A 21,431-nucleotide genomic window follows, 5' to 3' on the forward strand; every position below is an offset into this window, starting at 1 on the left:
TGCCAGTCATCTTACTCAAGTGACACTGGCGATACTCAAAATAGTTTTAGAACTTCTGAAGTAATGGTACGTTCTTCTGCAAAGGCTAAACAGCACATATACTGTAATACTAACAATGATACAGGAATGACAATGAGAAAGCAAGCAACAGTGATTTATTTCTTAAGAAGTATGTATATGGGGCGCCTGGGTGGCTCAGTCTGTTAAGCACCCTCACTTGCTCTCTCTCAAATAAATAAGTAAAACCTTAAAAAAAAGAGTACTTATATGTGTGTAACGCCTCGGTTACAAAGGCTTTCACTGTCAAACAACATTCTCTTGATAACTCACAATTCCCAGTTATTCAATCCACTGTTGCCGTTAATTTTTTTTTTTTTTTTTATGTACACATTATCCCACTTTGGTCAGTGGGAGCCCCTTAAGTTACTTTCTGTGTCCTTTTAAAATGAACACAGTAGTCATTGATGACTTCCTTGTTCTCTGGCAAGACAAGATATTTCAGGTTTATTCTGTTCCTTTCCTGCCCCAAGTCTGGAACCAGCCATTCCTTCATGGAGCCCTGATTTCCTTTTGCTAGAATGGTGTTTAGAGCCATAATCTGGGCACTAGGGCTTTTCCTTGCTACAAGGCTGTCACTGCTTTAGGTCTTGTCACTGGACAGAGTGAGGATTTAAGCATTTCTGGAAAAAAAAAAATCAGTTCATAGTGATATTTTCCATTCAAATTTAACATATGGGACTTTTACTTAACTTTTTTGATTTTACAGCTACAGCTCTTTGCAGCTCTGTCCTCTACAATGCTATTTTATTTTTTTATAATGCAATAATATTTTATTTTTATTTATTAATTTATTCATTTTAAAAAAGTAATCTCTACACCCAATGTGGGCTCAAACTCATAACCCTGAGATCAAGAGTTGCATGCTCTTCCAACTGAGCCAGCCAGGCACCCCTGCAATGCAATTTTAAATGTACCTCTACGGCACAGATCCCCATTTAAGTGTGGATAAGACATTTTTAACTATTCCTTGAGTTTTTCACAGCAATTATTTGATAATATTTAAAAATTAAGTAATAAAGGTGATTTCTCAGAAAGTTCTTCTGCATGGCTTTGACTGAGTGATAAACACGGAGACGATGATGTTTTTAGAAAAAACTTGAAATGTCATTATCATATGTGAAGAATGAAATCATTACCTTGCCCTTTCCATGAGGAATTCCTAAAGGACAATGTTTGACTGCTCCCAACAAAGCTGCCACAGCAAAACTAAAGCCAGTCACTGCTTCAGGTGAAGACTTAAGTACAGTAAGCCGTTCCAGGCAACGGTCTAAAAGAGGTGTTAGGTAAGAAGGTAATGCCACAGCAATGCAGTGTAAACACCAAGCTGCTGCTAGTCGAACAGAAATGCTAGGATGCAGAATAACTGAAATGACACTGTCAAGAATGCCTGGAAGGACAGAAAAAAAAGACTTAGCTCTACAGATAAACTCACTCGGCCATAAAGCACAAGTCAAAAGTATAAGCAGCCACATGGATATAAAATATATTATCTTTATCAAAAGCCAAATCTAATAGAAAAAAGATTTAAAAAGATACATAATTATAAATGATTTTTTTTTTTTTTAAAGTAGGCTCCACACCCAGTGTGGAGCCCAACATGGAGCTTGAACTCAGGACCCTGAGATCAAGACCTGAGCCCAAATCAAGAGTAACCCAGGTGCCCTTAAATGATTTTTATATACAAGAATTACTTCTAATATGCAAACTGGTTTAAATTAATACACAAAAGAAAAATTTTATTTCCTTGGTATTCATTTGGTATTAGGATTTAAAAATCATCAGTATATAACAAAAACACCTTAAAAAGAAATGTCACACTATGCTCCATCCTCCTCTTTCTAAAAAACCTCTTTTGGCACATTTATCTAAATAATTAGTATGCTTCCTATGTACCATATCACTCTTACCTGAGAACAAAATGTTGAACAAAACTGAGGCTTTGCTAGGTCCTCAATGGGCTACTAACCAATTATGAAGACAGTGGAGTACCACTATCAGTAAGAATAAAAGTCTATATTTGCTGTAATTCAACATACAACTTCATCAAAACATGTAACAGTTCATGTTGACTGCTAAATCATATGGGGTGAAGAGCTTACATACCAAATATAATGTAAGCTTTGGTCAGCAGGAAACACATACCACAGTTAAAGGACAAAAGTCATCAAAACTGATTTTTTAAAATGATTAAATAAAACACACATATTGTGTGATTCCACTTATATGAAATGTCCATAAGAGGCAAATCCATTGAGACAGGAAATATATTAGTACTTATCAGGGCCTGGGGTAAGGGGAAATGGGGAGGGTGAACTTCTTGGTATGTGAATTATCTCTCAAAGTGATTAATTTTCCAAGAGAAAGAAAATGGAGACTGCTTGAAAGGCTCTTGGAGGAAGTGAATTACTTGTATCATATAGAAATTAATACTTTCACTGCAGATGAGAGACAAGATTTCACGTTTGCTTTTTTTTTTTCCCCCATGTTATCTTAAGTATTTTCAGAAAGGGAGGACTAGAGGGTGACTTAGCGAATAACCTTTAATTATAAAAGAAAAAACTCAAATATATACATATTCTTAATACCTTAATAATCTTGATTATATATATTTCATAAAAAATCTCTAACAAATCTATAGTGGAATCTATAACAAATGAGTTCTATGAGAAAGACTTGTTTCCTCAGAAAAAAGTTACCTAGAATAAAAGTAAAAACAAGGTATTCAGACAAGTTGCCAAACAACAGATACCTGCACTTGAATCCTGCAGTAAAGGTGCAGCTGTGGTTCCAAGACTGTATATGAGATTTCCAAGTTCTTGTAAAGCACACACCAGCATATGCTGGCTGGCTGTGACATCTGTGGAGCCAACCCGGGTTTCCACATTACCGTCACTCATCACAGCATCTGATAGAAGTGTAAGATTAACTATTCGTCAATGTTTTATTAAAATATATTATAGAGTGTGGGTGTTAGGAGCAGAAATATAAAGGCAAAAATTAAAACCTCCTCTCTCTATACATGAAACTCTTAAGGCAGTTAACTGAAATACTACAATAGGGACTTGTATCAATTGAGAAAGAACTGAACTAATATAACCAATTTAGTCAAAGCAACCGGACCATCGATACCTTAGTTACTATTACAAGTGGCACTGAAAGGGAGAATACATAGAAAACTAAAAAATATTCCAATTTTATTGGTATACAAGATAAACAGAGTGGACTTAAAATAGTGCAGGAACTGGGATGAACTGTTTTTTCTTCTTTTTTTTTAAGGGGAGGAGAGGCAGAGGGAGAGGGAGAGAGAGAATCTTAAGCAGGCTCCGTACCCAGCCCGGTGAGGAGCCTGATGTGGGGCTTGATCTCACAACCCTGAGATCATGACCTGGGCCGAAATCAAGAGTCGGATGCTTAACTGGCTGTGCCACCCAGGTGCCCCTGAGATTAAATGATTGTTTTGAAAACACTGTATCAACCTCTAGAAGAAGGTAATGAATTCTAAGGAATTATCATTACCAGCCTTTAAGACTTGTATATATATACACGATAGTTATATGTTAGATAGTTTATGTCTCATCTATATATCGATAACTTTACCCTAAAACAACTGACATCTATTACAAGTATTTTTTTGTATTAATATAGTAATATATACCAGTCTAGCTTTTCCAAAAGGACAATTCCTTTAGCACTGTTAAAATAGACTGTCTTAGTAGATCCATACCCACAACTTTCTTTAACTTCCAGATAGCCTGGCAAATATCCTTGGCAGCAGCAATTTGAGCCTTTTCTCCAAGAAGACTTCCTATAGTAGCTCGAAGGATAAATGAAACACAACGGCGACCACAGACAGCATCAGTCTGAGTTTGGGTGGCTTTAGGGTGCGACTGTGACACAAGGCTTAGAATATGAGAAAGAAAGGCAGCAAAATTTTTCTCTAGCCATGTTCCTCCTAATGTTGAAACAAATACCACATAAGCCTAAAAAAGAAAAGAGTTTTATCTTCAAAATGTAGTAATTTCAATTCTATATTAATATTTTCCCTTCCACAACATATATAAAATTTGCTTCTTTTTATTCATTCCTCATTTACAGCTGCTTTAGCTATATAAATGTAATGATACTCTTCTGTCTGTATTAAACCCAAACTGAAGTACACAGTCTTTCAACTGGGATTGCATTTGTGCTGCACTTTTATTTTGGTCAGACTGTACCAAGTTCCAGGATAATCAGCATAGCCAGCTAATGCGGAGACTGTGTCTATGGCTGCTCCAGACAAAGGATTCAAGCTCTTTAATATTCTGAACAAGAAAACCCAAATCGAACATGAACACACTGTAAGAATTAAATATGTCCCAACACCATAACTCTAAGGGAATTTAGTTCTAGAAATGTGAAAAAGGAAACTTTTTCACTGCTCTTTATTTTCATGAATGTTAATGGTTGGTCTCACTTCAGAGATACAAAGATAGTAGTTTCCTCACGTAATCTGTTCTTTTAGAAATACAGTTTACGAGTACACTGGGACAGCTTACATTTTCAAGAAATTTAATATCTGTACCTTGTATAAAACATTTTGAGGACATATGTGAATTTTAAAAAATATACATTTGCTTTGAACCACAATGGCATTTAGAAAACAATACAGAGACCTCTGTGTTGTTTTATTCTAAGATACTTTTCCTAGGTTTAGCTTAGATTATATGCTATGATCTTTACTTAGGAGTTGAAACCATATAAGATGGAAAGACAATGTTTCCCAAACTGAATAATATGTACCTAATATGTACCTGAAATCTGAACTGTACAAGCACACAAAATCACAATGAAAAACATGTTAAACTGTAAGACACATGAAATCACAAGGCTTAGAAACAAACGTTTGTATTTCAAAGGAAATAAACAAAAATTTCCCATTATGAGAAACTTAAAATACAATGTGAATAATAGCCTATTTCATTGGCTTTTAGGTAACTAAGGTTCTCTTTCTTGTAATCTAGCTTTCAAAGAATGGCCTTATCATCTGTTTCATAAATGAGAGAAGAGATGGCCCTGCAGAGTTTCACTTATGCTCAGAGTATTCAGATACTAAAATTCTCATCATAGGCCAGTGAGCATTACATGTAGATACTCATTTGTGACTCTAACCTGAGTAACTCCAACTCGAACATCCCTACTGACTGAACTGGTTCCTTTCAGCATATCTCCACTGGCTCGAAGAAATCCTGAACTCCCACGTAGAAACCCTGTTCCTAGTAATTCCAGAACTTCCTCCAGAGATACTCTGCGAGTGCTTTGACGTGAGACTGCTATAACAAAGAACAAAACAAAACATGTGATTCGTACTTTACAGACTAAAATTTTAATGCATGACCTTGATTTGCATGATCTTGGTAAGCACGTTAATAGAAACAAAAATAAACTAAAAATCCAAACAAAAATGCAAAACTGACAGGACATTACACATGTTAACATACAAAAAGTTATGCAAGGGTTCAGAGGTCAAATCTAAGGGACTCTGAAGTTTCATGTCAATGACATGTTAAAGACTAAGCTACTTTGGGATTATGCCCTATTGCCCTCTTTTTTTCTTTTTTTTAAGATTTTACTTATTTATTTGACAGAGAGAGCACAAGCAGGGGGAGCGGCAGGCAGAGGGAAAGGGAAAAGCAGGCTTCCCACTGAGCAGGGAGCCCGATGCAGGGCTCCACCCTAGGACCCCAGGATTATGACCTGGGCCAAAGGCACATGCTAAACCAACTGAGCCACCCAGGCACCCCTACTGCCCTCTTTTCCACAAAGCTAACCTTTTTTTTTTTTAATTTTTAAATTTTTTTGGTTTATTTATTTGAGAGAGAGAGAGCACGAGCTGGGGGAGGAACAGAGAGAGGGAAGCAGACTCTCCAGGACTCTGAGATCAGGACCTGAACTAAAGGCAGACGCTTACCAACTGAGCCACCCAGGAAACCCCAGGCTAATTGTTTTCTAAAACAAAAAACATTAACTGCCCTTGCTCTCCACAAATAAAAAGCTTATAGCTTTAAAACTTTAAAATGCTTAAAAAATTCTTTTTAAATACTAAAAATGCCAAAATCATAATTTTATATTTCCAAATGTTCTACAACTCTTTTTTTTTTTTTTAAGATTTTATTTTTATTTATTCGACAGAGATAGAGACAGCCAGCGAGAGAGGGAATACAAGCAGGAGGAGTGGGAGAGGAAGAAGCAGGCTCATAGCGGAGGAGCCTGATGTGGGGCTCGATCCCGGAACGCCGGGATCACGCCCCGAGCCGAAGGCAGGCGCTTAACCGCTGTGCCACCCAGGCGCCCCCCAAATGTTCTACAACTCTTAATGAAACTCATATAAAGTAATCACCATGTCCTATTTTTAAAAATTCTCAAATGCAGGTATAACTTTTGTTATATCCTCAATCTCTGAAGAAATCAAAGCAAAATATTACTAAACTGATCAGTTGGCCCTTAGGCTACAATAATCAAGAGATTAGTTAGGGCAAATGTTTGTCTTCAAGTTTGTTTTGCAGTTTGACACAGCTGAGTTTCTCCCTGTGATTATCTAGGGAACAAGATCTCTTACACACACACACACACACACACACACACACACACACACACACTCATTTTCTCCCTTTCATTCTTCTGAATAACGACGGTCATGAGCTCTGACCCTCATTATTGGTTCAAATCATACACAGTAGAGAAATAAACTTCCATTAATCAAAATTATGAGCAAAAAATCTACTCCTTAGGAGCAGGAAATAACCATCTGAAACAAATGAAAATCTATGTTGGCATTTGGGAGAAAAACATTAGTGAACACTATAAAATCCATACCCTCATGAATCATAAATTCTAGGAAAGAAAGAATAATAAACATAATAAATGACTAAGTATACAGTATGCTAGACAATAATTAAAGCCACACAAAAAATAGAGCAGCTCAAGCTCAAGATTACTGGGGGAGGTGTTTGTGATTTTAAATAGGGTAGTCAAGGTAGGATCATTGGAAAGGTGACATCTGAACATAGTCTGAGAACAGTGAGGGAATCAGGCACGCAGGCACTGGAGAAAAAGTGGTCTAGGCAGAGGAAACAGCCAGGGCAAAAAGGCCTGGAGGAACGATATGATGCCTACTGGATTCAAGCAGAGGTATGTGAGCAGAGCAATGGAGGAATCTAGTAGGGGACAGGCCAGAGTGTAAGGATGGGGAAGGAGAAGGCACTGGTCTTTGTAGATCATTATAGTAAGGATGTAAGTGAAGTAAGGCACCAATGAAGGACCCTGAGCACAGGACTGATACATAATCTGGGCGGAGGGAAGACTGTAGAAAGGGGCACAAGGAGAAGTAGAGAAACCCATCAGAAGCAATTTAGTAATTCAAGCAAGAGATGATGGTAGCTTAGATCAAGGTGGCTGCAGAAGAGTGGAATCTGGATAAACATGTATTTTTAAGTTTTTATTTGAAAAATTTTCAAAATTACGTTACAGAAAGAGCTGCAAGAATAGTAAAATAAACTCCCATGGACCCTTCACCTAGACTTACCATGTTCTCCTTATCACTTTTTCATTTTTGAAGAGTTTGTGTATGGCTAGTTGTTTTATACAACAGCACTCAATTTGAATTTGTCTAGTATTTCCTCAGAATTTTTGGCAGGAGAACTGTGTAAGTAATGCTATAAGCATTACTCAATGCATGACATCAGAATGCACTGTTAGGCTTGGGGTCAGCCTGTCCCTACGATAGTGCTGTGATCTTTGAACACTTGAATAAAGTTTGTCTGCCAGGTTTGTCCACTGTAAAATATCAACTTTCCTTTTGTAATTACTATGCAACCTGTGTGGTGATACTTTAAGACAGTATAAATATGCTATAACCCATCAAACTTTCATCCAACAATGCACTGAAGATTCTTACATGCATAAATTATTACTATGATTGCAAGAAGGTTATTATCTAACAATCATTCCTTCTATATTTATTAGTTGGCATTCTGTAAAAAAGAGCTTTCCCTTCTCCTTTATTTACTTATTTTCTGTATGTACTCAGATTTCTTTTTTATTTAATAGATTATAATCCATTTCTGTCATTATTAATTTTGCTTCTAATACTGTCCTGGATTTGACCAGTGGAATTATCTTCAAAAAGCTGGCCAGTGGGAGCACCTAATTTATTGACATAACAGTATGTTCCAAGGCCATCTTCAGACATTTCCTTCACCAACCCCACAATTAGCCAATTATCCAAGAGGCCCGGATTCTGGTATGTTTTAAGATGGTCCAGTAGAGAAGCTATTGAGTGTGAGAGATAGGAATCATAGGTGACTTTACAAATTTTGATTTGAACACCTGGTAGGACAGAGTTGGCATCAAGTGAGATTAGCAAGCCTGCAAGTAGAACAGGTGTGTGTATGTTCTAGAGGAGGAGAGATCAAGTACTCACTTTAGGAAAAGTTAATTTGAAACATCAAATAAACATCCGAAGAGATGTCAAATGGGCAGCTAGACATGACCCTGGTACCCAGGCTAAAGATATAGATCCAGTAATTCCTGACACATAGATGGTATGAGACTAGATAAATCACGAAGAGGATGAGCATACACACACTGCAAAAGAACACGTACTAGGCAAGGGGCCTCTTCTATAAAAAGATAAGGGACCAATAAAGAAGACAAAACAGGAATTTCTAGTGAGGAAGAAGGAAAACAGAATGAGGTCCTATAAGCCAAGCGAAAAAACACAAGGAAGAGGATCAACTGAGTTAAATGTTGCCGAAAGGTCAAGTGAGACAACTGAGAACTGCCCACTGGCTTTAGCGTGGCTGAGTATAAACATCAGTTCAAAAAGGGGTTTTTGTTTTGTTCAATGACATATCCCATGTGCTCAGAAAAGATCCCAACCAAGTATAAACAAGTATTTATTGAATGAATGAATGAATGAATGAATGAACATGAGGTCTTTGATGACCTTAACCAAAACAGTTTTGGTGAAGTGAATGGGGGGAAATCCTAACTGAAGTGGGTTTGAAAGATAAGGCAGGAGGGAAACTAAAGACACTATCAAGAACTCTTCTGAGGAACTCTGATGCAAAAGGAAGAGAAATGGAGCTCAAACTGGCTGGGAAGTAAGATAAAAGATTTTTTTTTTTTAAAGATGGGAGAAACAAAGCATGTTTTAGTAGGTAATAATCCAATAGCGAGGGAGAAGCTGGTATAAGAGAGAGGAGACTTCCTAGAGCAATGTCCTTTAGCAAGTCAGAGAACAATATATATTAAAAGATCACATAAATTCCTGGCAACTTGTTGCAATAAGAAAGTGTCATACTCAATCCCTGCTTATTTCTTAAAATTTTATTAATTGATTGATTTATAGCACATGAGTAAGTGCCTTGGAATAACCTACCACCTGTCTGAAACCTGTTAGTTTTACTAGGAAAATCATTTCAGTTCTGTACTTCATAATCTTTGCATATTGTAGTTGAGTATACAAAGCTCCACTGCATTTTTTTCTAAATCATTAAGCACTATGTTGCTATTAGTCCCCGACCTTAAAAAAATCTATTATGGTATCTAGATCACTTTTTAGTTGTACAAAAAAAACTCAATTATTTGTAAGCTATAACTTACAGAGGCAAGATGACAGAATTTCTGACAAAAGATTAGGCCAAGGATTTTTATTGTGGGTGCAGCTGATTCTTCAGTTTGCTTAGTCTGACTACAAAAACACTAGTGTTAGTTTAGTGCTACCATTGAAGCATATACATTTAAGTATTTAGTCACAATTTTTATGCAATTCTACATTTTGCTTGTTTTTACTGAAACTGTATGCTACTGCTAATGATATATTGGAGAAATGAGCAATTCACATTTTAAAAAGAATTTGATTAGGGGTGCATTAGTGGCTCAGTCAGTCAAGTGGCTGCCTTTGGCTCAGGTCATGATCCCAGGGTCCTGCTCAGCAGGCAGTCTGCTTTCCCCCCTCCGCTGTTCCCCCTGCTTGTGCTCTCTTGTGCTCTGTCAAATACATAAATAAAATCTTTAAAAAAATCTTTAAAATAAAAAATAAATAAAAAGAATTTGATTAAACCTGTCTTCCAATTTTAATTTCTTAGGTGGCTTAAAATTTAACCTCCTAAACGTCTGTGAACAACTTTTTTTTCTGGTTTGGGTTTTTTGGTGACTTCTTCCTGTTCCCATTCACCTTTCCCCCACTTCTCAATAAATAAGAAAGTCTTACTGAATTATAAGATTAGAAAAACCATAATAAAAATAAAAATTTCTTATTATAAATTTTATTTATAATCTCAATTGGAGAATGAGGGGACTGTAAGTTTGATAATGTTCCCCAGGTGACTGTGACATGCTGTACTTCCTGTCCCCTCCTATATCTGGTTAAAAAACAGTAGCTTTAGAAAAAAAAAATTTCCCTTTATATAACTATAAACAATTTCTCCAGCAATGCTTCTCTAACTTTAATGTGCATATGAGTTATCTGGAGATCTTGTTCAAATGAGAATTTGGATTTAGTAAATTGTGTGGGGCCTGGGTTTCTGCATTTCTTACAAGTTCCCAGGAGATGCTAGTACTCCCGATCTGCGGATGTTTGAGGACTAAGTTTCTGAAGAACAAACACATTTTCATTTGTGTGAGACTGTTTCTTCTTTGGAGACAGAATGATAAAGCAAGTTTTCAGTTATTCATCAATGTTTTATATACACTGTTGATTAAACCCAAGCAAACTCTCTTGTTTTCAAAAATACCCCATCCTTGCTCACTGCCTAGAAGCATATAAAGAAAAAGTAACACAAAGCAAATTGTCCAAGTACAGTGAATTTCAAATACCTGTTGTTTGGAATTATTTACATCACTGCTCCCTTATACCAACCTAGAAAATGGCAAGCCGAATATAGGTAATCAAATTCATGTTGCTTAAAAAAGAATTAAGATTTAGATCATATCTATTATTGGATAACAATTAACAATTTACTTAAAAAAAAAAAGTAAAGGTTATAATGTAAAGACGATGACTGAATAAAGTTTCTTCAAGAGTTTATTTTTTTCCCTCAAATTTTTACTGAACTGTTTGAAAATGAGATCTTGGGACCTACAGCAATGTTTACAAACTAAAATTGATTTATAAGATATCCTGCCTCTTTTCAAAATTAATAATGGTTAGTAGTAATACTACATTATGTTTGTTTAAACCAACTGGGAAAAAATTACAATAGACATTTTGAAAATAATTATATAAATTTACCTGCTCCTGGATGTTTAGAAATTATAGCTTTAGCCAACACTGTGCCTAGTAGTTTTGAAACTGAAATCCGCACATCATAATTGGAACCTTCAAAGGACTTAAAACATAATGTGGCCACACTATCCAGGTCTGTACTCCACATAAAGATGGCCTCTTTCTGAAGTTCAAGGAGACACTATTTAATTGAAAACATAGACATTAATGAAAAACAAAATGTAAATGCAGGTTTAGAGCTATATAAGTTGTAGAAACTATCAAAATCTAACAAAAATTATATACAAATCCAAAGTTATCTAAACAACTGCAGAGACAACAAATGAATACTTATTAAAAAACATAAAAATTATACTATATAAAATAATGTGTGGACAGAGGGTGGGAGGAGAACCCATTCTAACTCAGTAGGTTAGGAAAAATGTCTTTAGAACCAATCTGTTGGCTATGAGCAATTGTGAGAATAATTACAACATAAACAACTTTACAGTCCTATCTGACCAACTGTATTAGGAAGGCCGTGATAATTCTGCTAAAGATCATAAGACTTGGCCTAGATCTGCAGAGGACTAAACTGCCTTATTTTTAGTCTGTTTTCTAGCTTGCAAAAAGTGACACATTCAAAAGAAATTAAAATGTCAAAATCTAAATCCTAGACTTGAAAAAAAAGGCATGATAAAAACAAATCACTTTCAAATAACATAAACTTAACATGTAAACTTTAGTTTACAAAACCACAGAGAGGAAGCATAGTTGAGCGAAAGGAATACTTAGGGTCTGGTAACCTGAATTCCCCACCCTCCAACAATGTGCTGTGAATTTGGGAAATTCATGTAACTCTCTGGAACTCAGTTTCCTCCTATGCTAAAATAAGATGGGCTGACTATCAAGGCTGTAGCTGAGATCATGTAGCTGTTAACAAGGATACTAATTTTCTTTTCTTTATATTTATTTTGAGAAATTCTGCTTACTGGACCATTTTACCTTTGCAGCAGCACAACGAACAGCCATGGATCTATCTGTTAAGCAGGATTTAGCAGCTTTATAAACATCCCTGTGACAAGGTGTGGCAGCAGCTCCTAGTCCATTCAATATATTTTGCAGACTCAGCATAATCTCATACCGACCCTGAGACTACCAAAAAGAAAAAATTTAAATAAGAAAAAAATTTCACTGTGAAAAGTAGCATTAAGTATCAAAATTGTTCTCATACATTAGTGAAATACTTCAATATCTATATATACTAACCAACCCATCTGACATCAAGAAAACATTAACAGCTGTTATTTTATGAAGTGTTTACTATTTGAAAAGTGTTATGTGTATACATTATATTTCAACACAACACAAAGGGTTGATGTGAAGATTAAATGAAATCATATGAAAAATTCTAGCACAAAGCTTGCAGTTGTTGTTAAGCATTCAGTAAATGGTTGCTATTAATGAGGTAACACGATAAAAGTTCAGGGACCACCACCTAGGAGACCTTGGGCAAAACCATTTATCTATTAAATGGACATATCCACTTCATAGGCTGTTGTGAAGATCAAACAAGTTACTACATGCAAAATGCTGAGAATAGTGCCTGACATATAATAAATGCTCAATAGATTTTATAGCCATTAATATTTAATCATTTTCTGGGCTGAGAAGTTTAACTCAGAGGACAGAAGTTTGGGATTTAGACTTAAAAAGACCTGGGGATGAATCTTGGCTCTAATCCTTAGCATCTGTGTGACTTTAATTTGATCTTACTTATTTCTCCATCTGTAAAATGAGAATAAGATGAACCTCATATAGTTTGAGAAGTAAATAAGCCCTTGTGGGGAAATTATTCACCACAGTGCCTGGTACACAGTAAATACTCAAAAAATAGTAGTTGCTTATATTACTGATATTTTAATAAACACCCCAAATGATTTCTACATCCCAGGGAGTTAAGGACACTAAAGATAAGTAAAGTTGTGAGAAGACAAAGGTCAACACCATTTTCATAGGAATGTTATTAATTTATATTTGTCCAAAGAAGCACAACAGTAATTAATAGGTGGACATAACCAAATGGGTCCCAAGGTGAAACTTCTGAACTTTTTTCCCATCCCAACTTTATGTTGTCTGTTACCGAAGGGTGTGAATCAAAGGTGGGAACTCTTTGGTATCTCCAACATGTTGCAGAACCTGATTAACTAAGTCATAAAGATAAAAAATAGCGAGAAATGAAATCCTCAGCAATAACTTTAAAATTTCTGAGACTTATAGAGTAATCCCATTAACCATGGGGCCTAAAAATATTATAGCTTAACTCCATTAAGTGGAAAAAAAAGTTTAAAGTGGCCATTCCTCGCAGATGAAAGTTCTTACAAACATTTCCTTTTAAATAAAACCCAATTTACAGATGTTAACAATCTCTTCTGCTGAATCACTTTCTTCAATCTTTTAGCAAACCACTGCTTAGAACTGATCTCCTGAGTAGATTCAATCATGAGTTTTTTGTTTCGGACTTCACTTCTTAAAGTTCTTGAATAAGCTACGTTCTTTTTTTTTTTTTTTTTTAATTTAGTTTATTTTTTTAAATAATCTCTCCACCCAGTATGGGGCTTGAACTCACAATCAATAGTCACATGCTCTACTGACTGAGCCAGCCAGGCACCCCAAATCAGCTATGTTCTTCTCAAAATTTATCATATTTTACATGTGAACTTTCAAATTCAGGTCGTGATCTCAGAGTCTTGAGATCGAGCTCTGTGTCAGGCTCTTTGCTCAGTGTGATGTCTGCTTGGAGTTTCTCTCTCCCTCTCCCTCTGCCCCTTCCCACTGCAAGTGCTCTCCCCTCTCTCTCTAAAATAAATAAATGTCTTTTAAAAAAATGTGTGGGCAACTAGATGGCATTTTTAAAAATTTTATTATTTGACAGAGAGAGGGAGAGAGAAAGAGAACAAGCAGGGGGAATGGCAAGCAGAGGGAGAGGGAGAAGCAGGCTCCTGCTGAGCAAGGAGCCTACCGCGGGGCTGGATCCCAGGACCCTGGCATCTTGACCTGGGCTGAAGGCAGCCGATTAACTGACTGAGCCACCCAGGCAAACCACTAGATAGCATTTTTAAAAATTATTTCAGAGCTATTTTCTAGACTTCTTTTCTAGGTAAAGTTAGAAAAACAACTAGCATGTTATTTGTATATTTAAGGGTGCTGAGTTATCCTTAAATATTAGGGACCACAGACTTAAAATTTTTGATAAACACACACACAAATGCTTTAATTTCAAAAATGATTGGTGAGGGGCGCCTGGGTGGCTCAGTCAGTTAAGTGTCCACCTTCAACTCAGGTCATGATCCCAGGGTCCTGGGATCCAGCCCCACTTCGGGCTCCCAGCTTTTTCCTCTGCCTCTGCCCCTGCCCCGCCCTCTGCTTGTGCGCCCGCTTTCCCTCTCTCTCACTCTCAAATAAATAAAATCTTAAAAAAAAAAGATTAGCGAAACTATAGATGGCAAGAAATTACGGTATCTTGGAAGTCAAATGAAGAGACAGTTACAAAAACAAAGGGTATTCCACAGTGGTAAATGATCACAAATCTATAAGGCTAATAAGGCAGAGAATATATTCCCCTGGCAACTAAAAGGTCAACCAGATCCTGGTCATACTAATATCCTACATGTTCCTTCCCAACCTGATTATATTCCTTATTCCTTTCTGATGCCAGTAAAATAGTAATCCACCCATCAGATATACAGTGGTTACCAACTATGTATCTGCATCCTTGTTGACAAGCACTTGCTGTAGTACTAGTATTAGGGGAAAAGGTGATGTGAGAGGAAGAAGCAGGGATGGGTCTGCCAGAGAAATACCTTAGCTTTTGCTGATCTGGATTTATCCAAAATCGTAAATTGCATTATTGATTTTCTAATAAAGTTTTAATATACAAAAGAGAGATGTGCATCTCCTAGAAATATTTCATTTATGGATATATTTATACATATAACCTATGTCCGCTTACCATGGGTAAAGCACTTTTATTGGCTCAAGAAACCATAAAACACAAAACCATAAAATACTTTTTATTCTTTTTCTTTTCATGTAATAAAAATTATAGTTTATCTTTTTATTCTTTGGTTGAACTTGTGGTTACTCACCTCTGCACTCTTCATAGCTTTAAGAATATTCCCCACTGTATCGGTAAAGGTGTTAACCAGTATTCTACCCAACTTCTTGTACAAGGAACCCAAACATACCACGGCAGCACTGAAACACCATTTAGATTAGAAATCAGTCATGAGTGAAAAAACGGGAATGAATCTTAGACTATGTAAAAGTGACTGTTTAATTTTACCTTTAAAGGATAAAATTGCCAGAATCTATTCCACTATTAAATCCTAAGGTATGAGGCTTGCATCAATACCAAATAATTACACTTTCAAAAACAACAATTTTAAAAAAATGTATCTTCAAATAATTGAAACCTCAGTCCAAAGATTCCATTCCCTCAAATTCTTTTATAAAATAATTTTTCATAAACTGACCTTCATATATTAGATAATCGAAGATAATCTTAAAGATATAAGATAAAAACAGGAAATAATATTCTTATCAAGTCTGAAGTCTGAGAACTTCAAGGGAAAATATATTGTTATAAGTTAAAAATTAGATCAACTAAAATTTCTGTAAAATTACTATTGTGGAACCATACATGGCAAACTACTGTCTCTAATAACAGATGAAAAAATGAATTGAATCCTATGGAGAAAGAAAGTAAGCTGTTCTTTTTAGCTCAGAAGAGTATTTTTCTATGTGATATTTACTATTAACTTTTACTACTAAAAGTTAATAAATTAAAAGACCACCCAAGATGTGAAGAACTCAAAATACTTTTTTTCTTAAACACTCAAGGGCTAAGATTTTTGTATTTATCTTTAAAATACTTTTTTAAATAGTTGACACTTATTAGTTTCAGGTGTGCAACATAGTGATTTGACAATTATAAACATTACAAAATGCTCACTACAGTAAGTGTAGTTATCATCTTTCATCATTCAATGTTATAACGATATTATTGACGATATTCCCTAGGCTGTACTTTTCATCCCTGACTTATCTGTTTTTATAGCTAGAAGTCTGTACCTCTTAATCCCCTTTACCTACTTCACTTATCCCACTACCTATTCCCCATTCTAGCAACCACCAGTTTGTGTTCTATGTTTATGAGTCTTCAACTGCTACATTTTTAGTGAGACAGTTTTGATTCCCAAATCAAGACTTCAAATGTCTACAATATTTTTTGGGAGAACAGTCTCTCAATCAAAGGGAAAATGTTAGATTTTTTAAAAAGTTAGATTTAAAAAATTAGTGAAACAATTTATATTCAGTTTCAAAATAATTATTCAGTAGTTTGGGTTCTTTAGAAAAATGATTCAACAAGGAAGCACTATTTTATTTTACATTTAGTTTTAATATTTAACTTACAGTTTTGTGGGAAGATAACTTGGAGAATCATCTTTGCTACGAATAAGATCATTACATTTATCGATTGTCTCATAAACAGAGAATGTGTCACCAATACTATAAAGAACGCCTAGATTTTTAGCAAGGAGTTTGCGGGTAGGAGGCCCTGGGGAGCTGTTTAACAAAGACAGGAGCTGTTCAACAAGAGTCTTCTGTTTCTCCTTTACATCACTCTAGAAAGGAAGGTAACAAAAAAGACAATTCAGAGTCACATAATTACATGTAATCTTCTAATATGATTTTTCTTTCATGTATTTCAGAATTAAAAACTCCAGAAAAATACAAAATTATTTTGACTAAAAATTACAAATAAGTTGGTAGTATAGTCCTCACACCACACAAGGTTGCCTGCTGCTCTGCAGCTATCTCCAAAAAATAATTTCTAGGCAACGATATACTGGAGTCTCTGTGAAGAAAGATAAGGGTTCTATTTCTTCTATATCTTTCTTCTTCTGTTGGAAGGTAGAGCAAATTTGTATTTTAACCGGAGGTTCTTTGTTATTAAGTCTCTGCCCCAAATGTCTGTAGAAATATGCAGCAACCTATAATCTATCACGCGTAGACCTTGTAATGAATGACTGTGTTACTCAGATCTTTTTCCAAGTTTACTGCAATTTTCTTTTTACAAGCTTATGCATCTAAATGCCAGTAATGTTACTCCATTTTACTTGTCTGCTTTCTGAAGAAGGAGTACAGAATACCATAATAGTAACAGTAAAGTATCCAGGTGCTCACAAAGGCATAAGCTTCCACAAGGAAGTATTTGTCAGTACATGGATTTTTGTTTTGTTAAAATTCCAAATGTCTCCATGAGTAGTGTCTCTACACTACTTCTGCATTATATACGGTATTGTTATTATGTAGAATATCCTCATTTTTAGTAGGAGATGCACGCAGACGTATTTAAGGTGCAATACCACCTCATGTGGCTCAGTAAATGAGTCAATCAAATAAGGTAAAATGTTAACTGATGAATGTATGTGAAAAGTATGATTGATTTATTTCCTTTTTTGGAAACTATTTCATAAGCTTAAGAGTGAGTGTTTACTAAAAGACTTTTAAATTCATATTCTCCTTAAAGAGCTCACAACTTTTTAAAAGTGAAACTCCCATTATAATATTTAGCAATATATTACACAAGGGCTTCAGGAATATGAAGGTGAAGAAGATAATGAAAATGAAATCTAACAGACTGTGGTTTATAGTTAGTTTTTATATTTTCATATATTTTTAAAGTAATATAAAAAACATTGGCTGATTTCTTCCTGCTTTTTGAAAGAATAAACTGTATGTAATGTAATGTAATATTTCATTATAAACTCTTAATAAGGTCTGGCATTTGAAAGTTAATTTAGGTTATTCTGGACAGAACAAGAAAAGCAAACCAAAGGACCTAAACATTATCTGGCACTTAAAAAAACACAAAAAAGTTTCTGCAATTTTACCTACCCTGCTGGTTGCCAGCAAGAGCTTCTCCAGATATCTCAACCAATCGAAAATAAACTCTGCCTTCTGAACTTCACCTAGTTGATTGTATGCTTCTTCATTCAGCAATAAGCTATGAGCTAATTCCATTCCTTGCAGAAAATTCTCCTAGCTGGTCACAATTCTTCTCATTAAACTTCAGTCAATATACCTAAGAAAAAAATCTGTAATAGAGGAAAAGAACATATTTAAAAAGGAAGGCAAATGTAAGACTGGAAATCTTCCACAGAAAGCACAAAGCATAATTAAATTGGGAGACAATTTTTATAATAGCTCTAGGGTGAAACTGGGAAAACCCAACACTAAACTCTTAATAATGATACAAAATTCACCTTTGACTCCTTTTTTGGAGGGCGGACAAGCAAAGCAGAGAAGCATTATTGATATTCATATGTAAAAATTTGCTAAACAGAAGAGACATTTCATTAAAATTCTAAAAAAATTTAGGTTAGGCTACTCAAGTATTAGATTTTCAATTTTCTTTGTAGGGTAAATACCCTTTTACTAAAATAAAATGGGTCATGGGTACATATCAACAAATGACCAAATATCCAGACCTCCTACTAAAATTCTATAGAGCTTGACCTCTCCATGGGCACATATCCTGTCATTTACCTGCAGATTGAAATGGAAGGACTTATTCCTATTAGCATCTTTTCCCCCAGCCTAATAAAGATACTGCATGTAGCTTGAGGCTAGGAGTTTTAGGAAAAAGTCTCATCCCAACCAGAATAGCCTTATCTCTGTGAGCCTTGTGAAAGCAAAGTCCTGTTTTTGAAGGCACTTAGATGGATATTGTCCAGGGACTATAGCAATAAAGATCATATCTGCTCTGACCAAGACCCAAAGTGGCCTTCATTTCTGCTGTAGCAAATAATCAAAAAAAGACAGAGTAGATTTTGTTTGTTTTTTAAAATCCACAAGTACGTCCTGGGCATACACTTTCCAGAACATAAATAACATGTAAGTGTACACACGTACACACAGACATTTATAAGATGACATCTTGATTATGGAATTTTTTTATTTTTAGGAGGATTATGTTCAAGTTTATAGCAGTAAAGCAACATGTGTACACCTCATTTTTGAATAATTAAGTGAATCAATCAGCCATAAAATATGGCAAAATGTTAACAGCTGTATGCAGATAGTGGGTATGTGAATGGTCATTTTACTATTCTTTACTTTTTCTGTATTTTTTAAAAGATCACAATAAAAAGTTGGAAAAAATTATTTAAGAAATTAAGAAACACGCAAGCAGGGTGCCTGGCTGGCTCATGGTAGCGCATGAGATTCTTGATCTTGGGGTCCTGAGTTTGAGCCCCACATTGGGTACAGAGTTTACTTAAAAAAATTAAAGAAAATTAGAAGGGAAAAGTTTAAGAAAAAAAAACACACAAGCTGCTTTTAAAAAAAAAATCATCGCTAATATGTATAAGACAAACAACTATCATCAACAACAACAATAGGGAAGGCATTACATACATAAAAGGTGGGTACTCCTACTCACTAATGTACCAAAAATAAATTTGATAAATTATAAAACTTCCACCTAAACAAAAACAGGTAATGAGAATTGCATGGAAATATAGACAGAATGCTACCGGTAAATAATCTAAAAAAATTTAAATACATAGTTCATATTCCCCTAAACAAATCTCAATCTTTTACAGAGAAGTCAGTAAGTAAAGATGTGTTAGAAAATCAGATGGGAGTCTTTCCACCAACTTGGAGCCTGTGGAGGCCTGCTGGGAATAAGACTCCTAAAAATGACAAATATGTCTGGAAGGCTGTGGTCTAGGGCCATTTTTGCTGGCTATAAGTGGGGTCTCCAGAACCAGAGGGAGCACACAGCTCTTCTTAAAATTGAAGGTGTTTATGCTCGAGATGAAACTGAATTCTATCTAGGCAAGAGATGTTCTTATCTGTACAAAGCAAAGAACACCACAGTGACTTCTGGTGGCAAACCGAACAAAACCAGAGTATCTGTGGAAAAGTAACTTGTGCTCATGGAAACAGATTCATAGATTCATGCCAAATTCCAAAGTAATCTTCCTGCTCAAGCCATTGGCCACAGAATCCATGCAATACGGTACCCCTCAAGGATTTAAATTTAATGAAAAGTAAATAAAGATGTAGATTTGTTCTCTTGTAAAAAAGAAAGAAAGAAAGAAAGAAAGAAAGAAAGAAAGAAAGAAAGAAAGAAAGAATCAAATGGGAGATCTAGGGAAGGCTTTTCTTTCATTCTTTTTTTTCTCTCAGAGGGTTTACTGGTATAAAATTACCTATAGTATCAGATCATCATAATTAATATAAATGTGAGAAGAGTTTCCTTATAAGATAGTAGTCACAAACTGGTACAGTTGGCCAAATTTAGCCTGCAACATATTGGGGGGAAAATGACTTACTAACATTTAAACATAAGATTTTACATGAAAACCTGCGTCCATATTCCCATATAGCAACAAATGGCTAAATCTAAGAGAAGGACCCTCCAGCAGGCCACAGCAGCCACCTGGCCTGCCTCATTCATTTACATTATTTGCCAACTTCTCCCAGTATTTAAGTTTTCAACTCCTACTCTTTACCCTACTTGTATCCCTCTGGCTTGGGTCAATAATCCAGATTCTGACTATAATGCTGCCTCAGAGGCCAAAAGGCAGCTATTACCAATCCAAACCTACTAAGTCTGTGTGCGGCTTTAGCCATCTGGGTTGTGCACTTCCAGTGAGTCTTGCCTACCTGCCCAATACTACCTATAACCTGGTACCTACAGTCCTAAAAAAAAAGAAAAAAGAAAAAAAAAGACACACTAGGATTTTCAGGAATGTCAATTTTAAGAAACAAGACTATAAACAACAGTGCTAACAAATTCACTTTTCCAGAGCCAAGTGAATTTTTAGATTCTTGTTTAAATAAATCTTCCTTTCTTAACTATCAAAGCCAACTGACCAAAATATACACAATTAAGGAAAAAGTTAATAAATGCTAGAGAAACGGTTTCTGGAAGAAACCCCTAGCTATACAGAAGGTGAAAAGCAGGTGTGCACTCAATATCTATGATTGTCTAAGGGAAAAAAAATTACCTCAGTATCATAGAGAAAATATCTTACAACTACCACGGCAA

General features: G+C 35.4%; 2 protein-coding genes across 11 annotated transcripts in view; one reads left to right on the forward strand and one right to left on the reverse strand.

Moving 5' to 3' along the window:
- The window catches only part of HEATR5A (HEAT repeat containing 5A), a 108,811-nt gene that overhangs the window by 75,240 nt on the left and 12,140 nt on the right, over positions 1 to 21,431 (reverse strand). For all 10 annotated transcript variants that reach the window (XR_005832040.1, XM_040620810.1, XM_040620809.1 and 7 more), the window contains 9 exons: positions 18,269 to 18,468; positions 16,781 to 16,992; positions 15,454 to 15,562; positions 12,311 to 12,460; positions 11,333 to 11,507; positions 5,209 to 5,369; positions 3,785 to 4,040; positions 2,810 to 2,965; positions 1,197 to 1,447 (listed from right to left, as the gene is read on the reverse strand). Coding sequence is in view for 9 of the 10 variants with exons in the window: in XM_040620810.1 (XP_040476744.1) it covers positions 1,197 to 1,447; positions 2,810 to 2,965; positions 3,785 to 4,040; positions 5,209 to 5,369; positions 11,333 to 11,507; positions 12,311 to 12,460; positions 15,454 to 15,562; positions 16,781 to 16,992; positions 18,269 to 18,394 (1,596 nt within the window). In the remaining variant the exon portion in view is untranslated. The remainder of the gene's footprint in view (positions 1 to 1,196; positions 1,448 to 2,809; positions 2,966 to 3,784; positions 4,041 to 5,208; positions 5,370 to 11,332; positions 11,508 to 12,310; positions 12,461 to 15,453; positions 15,563 to 16,780; positions 16,993 to 18,268; positions 18,469 to 21,431) is intronic.
- LOC121100279 (60S ribosomal protein L35a-like) lies at positions 19,636 to 20,449 on the forward strand. Its single transcript, XM_040620819.1, is given in 1 exon segment — positions 19,636 to 20,449. A coding segment is annotated over 1 exon segment (342 nt). The 5' UTR covers positions 19,636 to 20,073; the 3' UTR covers positions 20,416 to 20,449.

This window comes from Ursus maritimus, unplaced genomic scaffold (assembly GCF_017311325.1).
Source record: "Ursus maritimus isolate PB19 unplaced genomic scaffold, ASM1731132v1 scaffold_36, whole genome shotgun sequence".
NCBI classification, from domain to species: domain Eukaryota; kingdom Metazoa; phylum Chordata; class Mammalia; order Carnivora; family Ursidae; genus Ursus; species Ursus maritimus.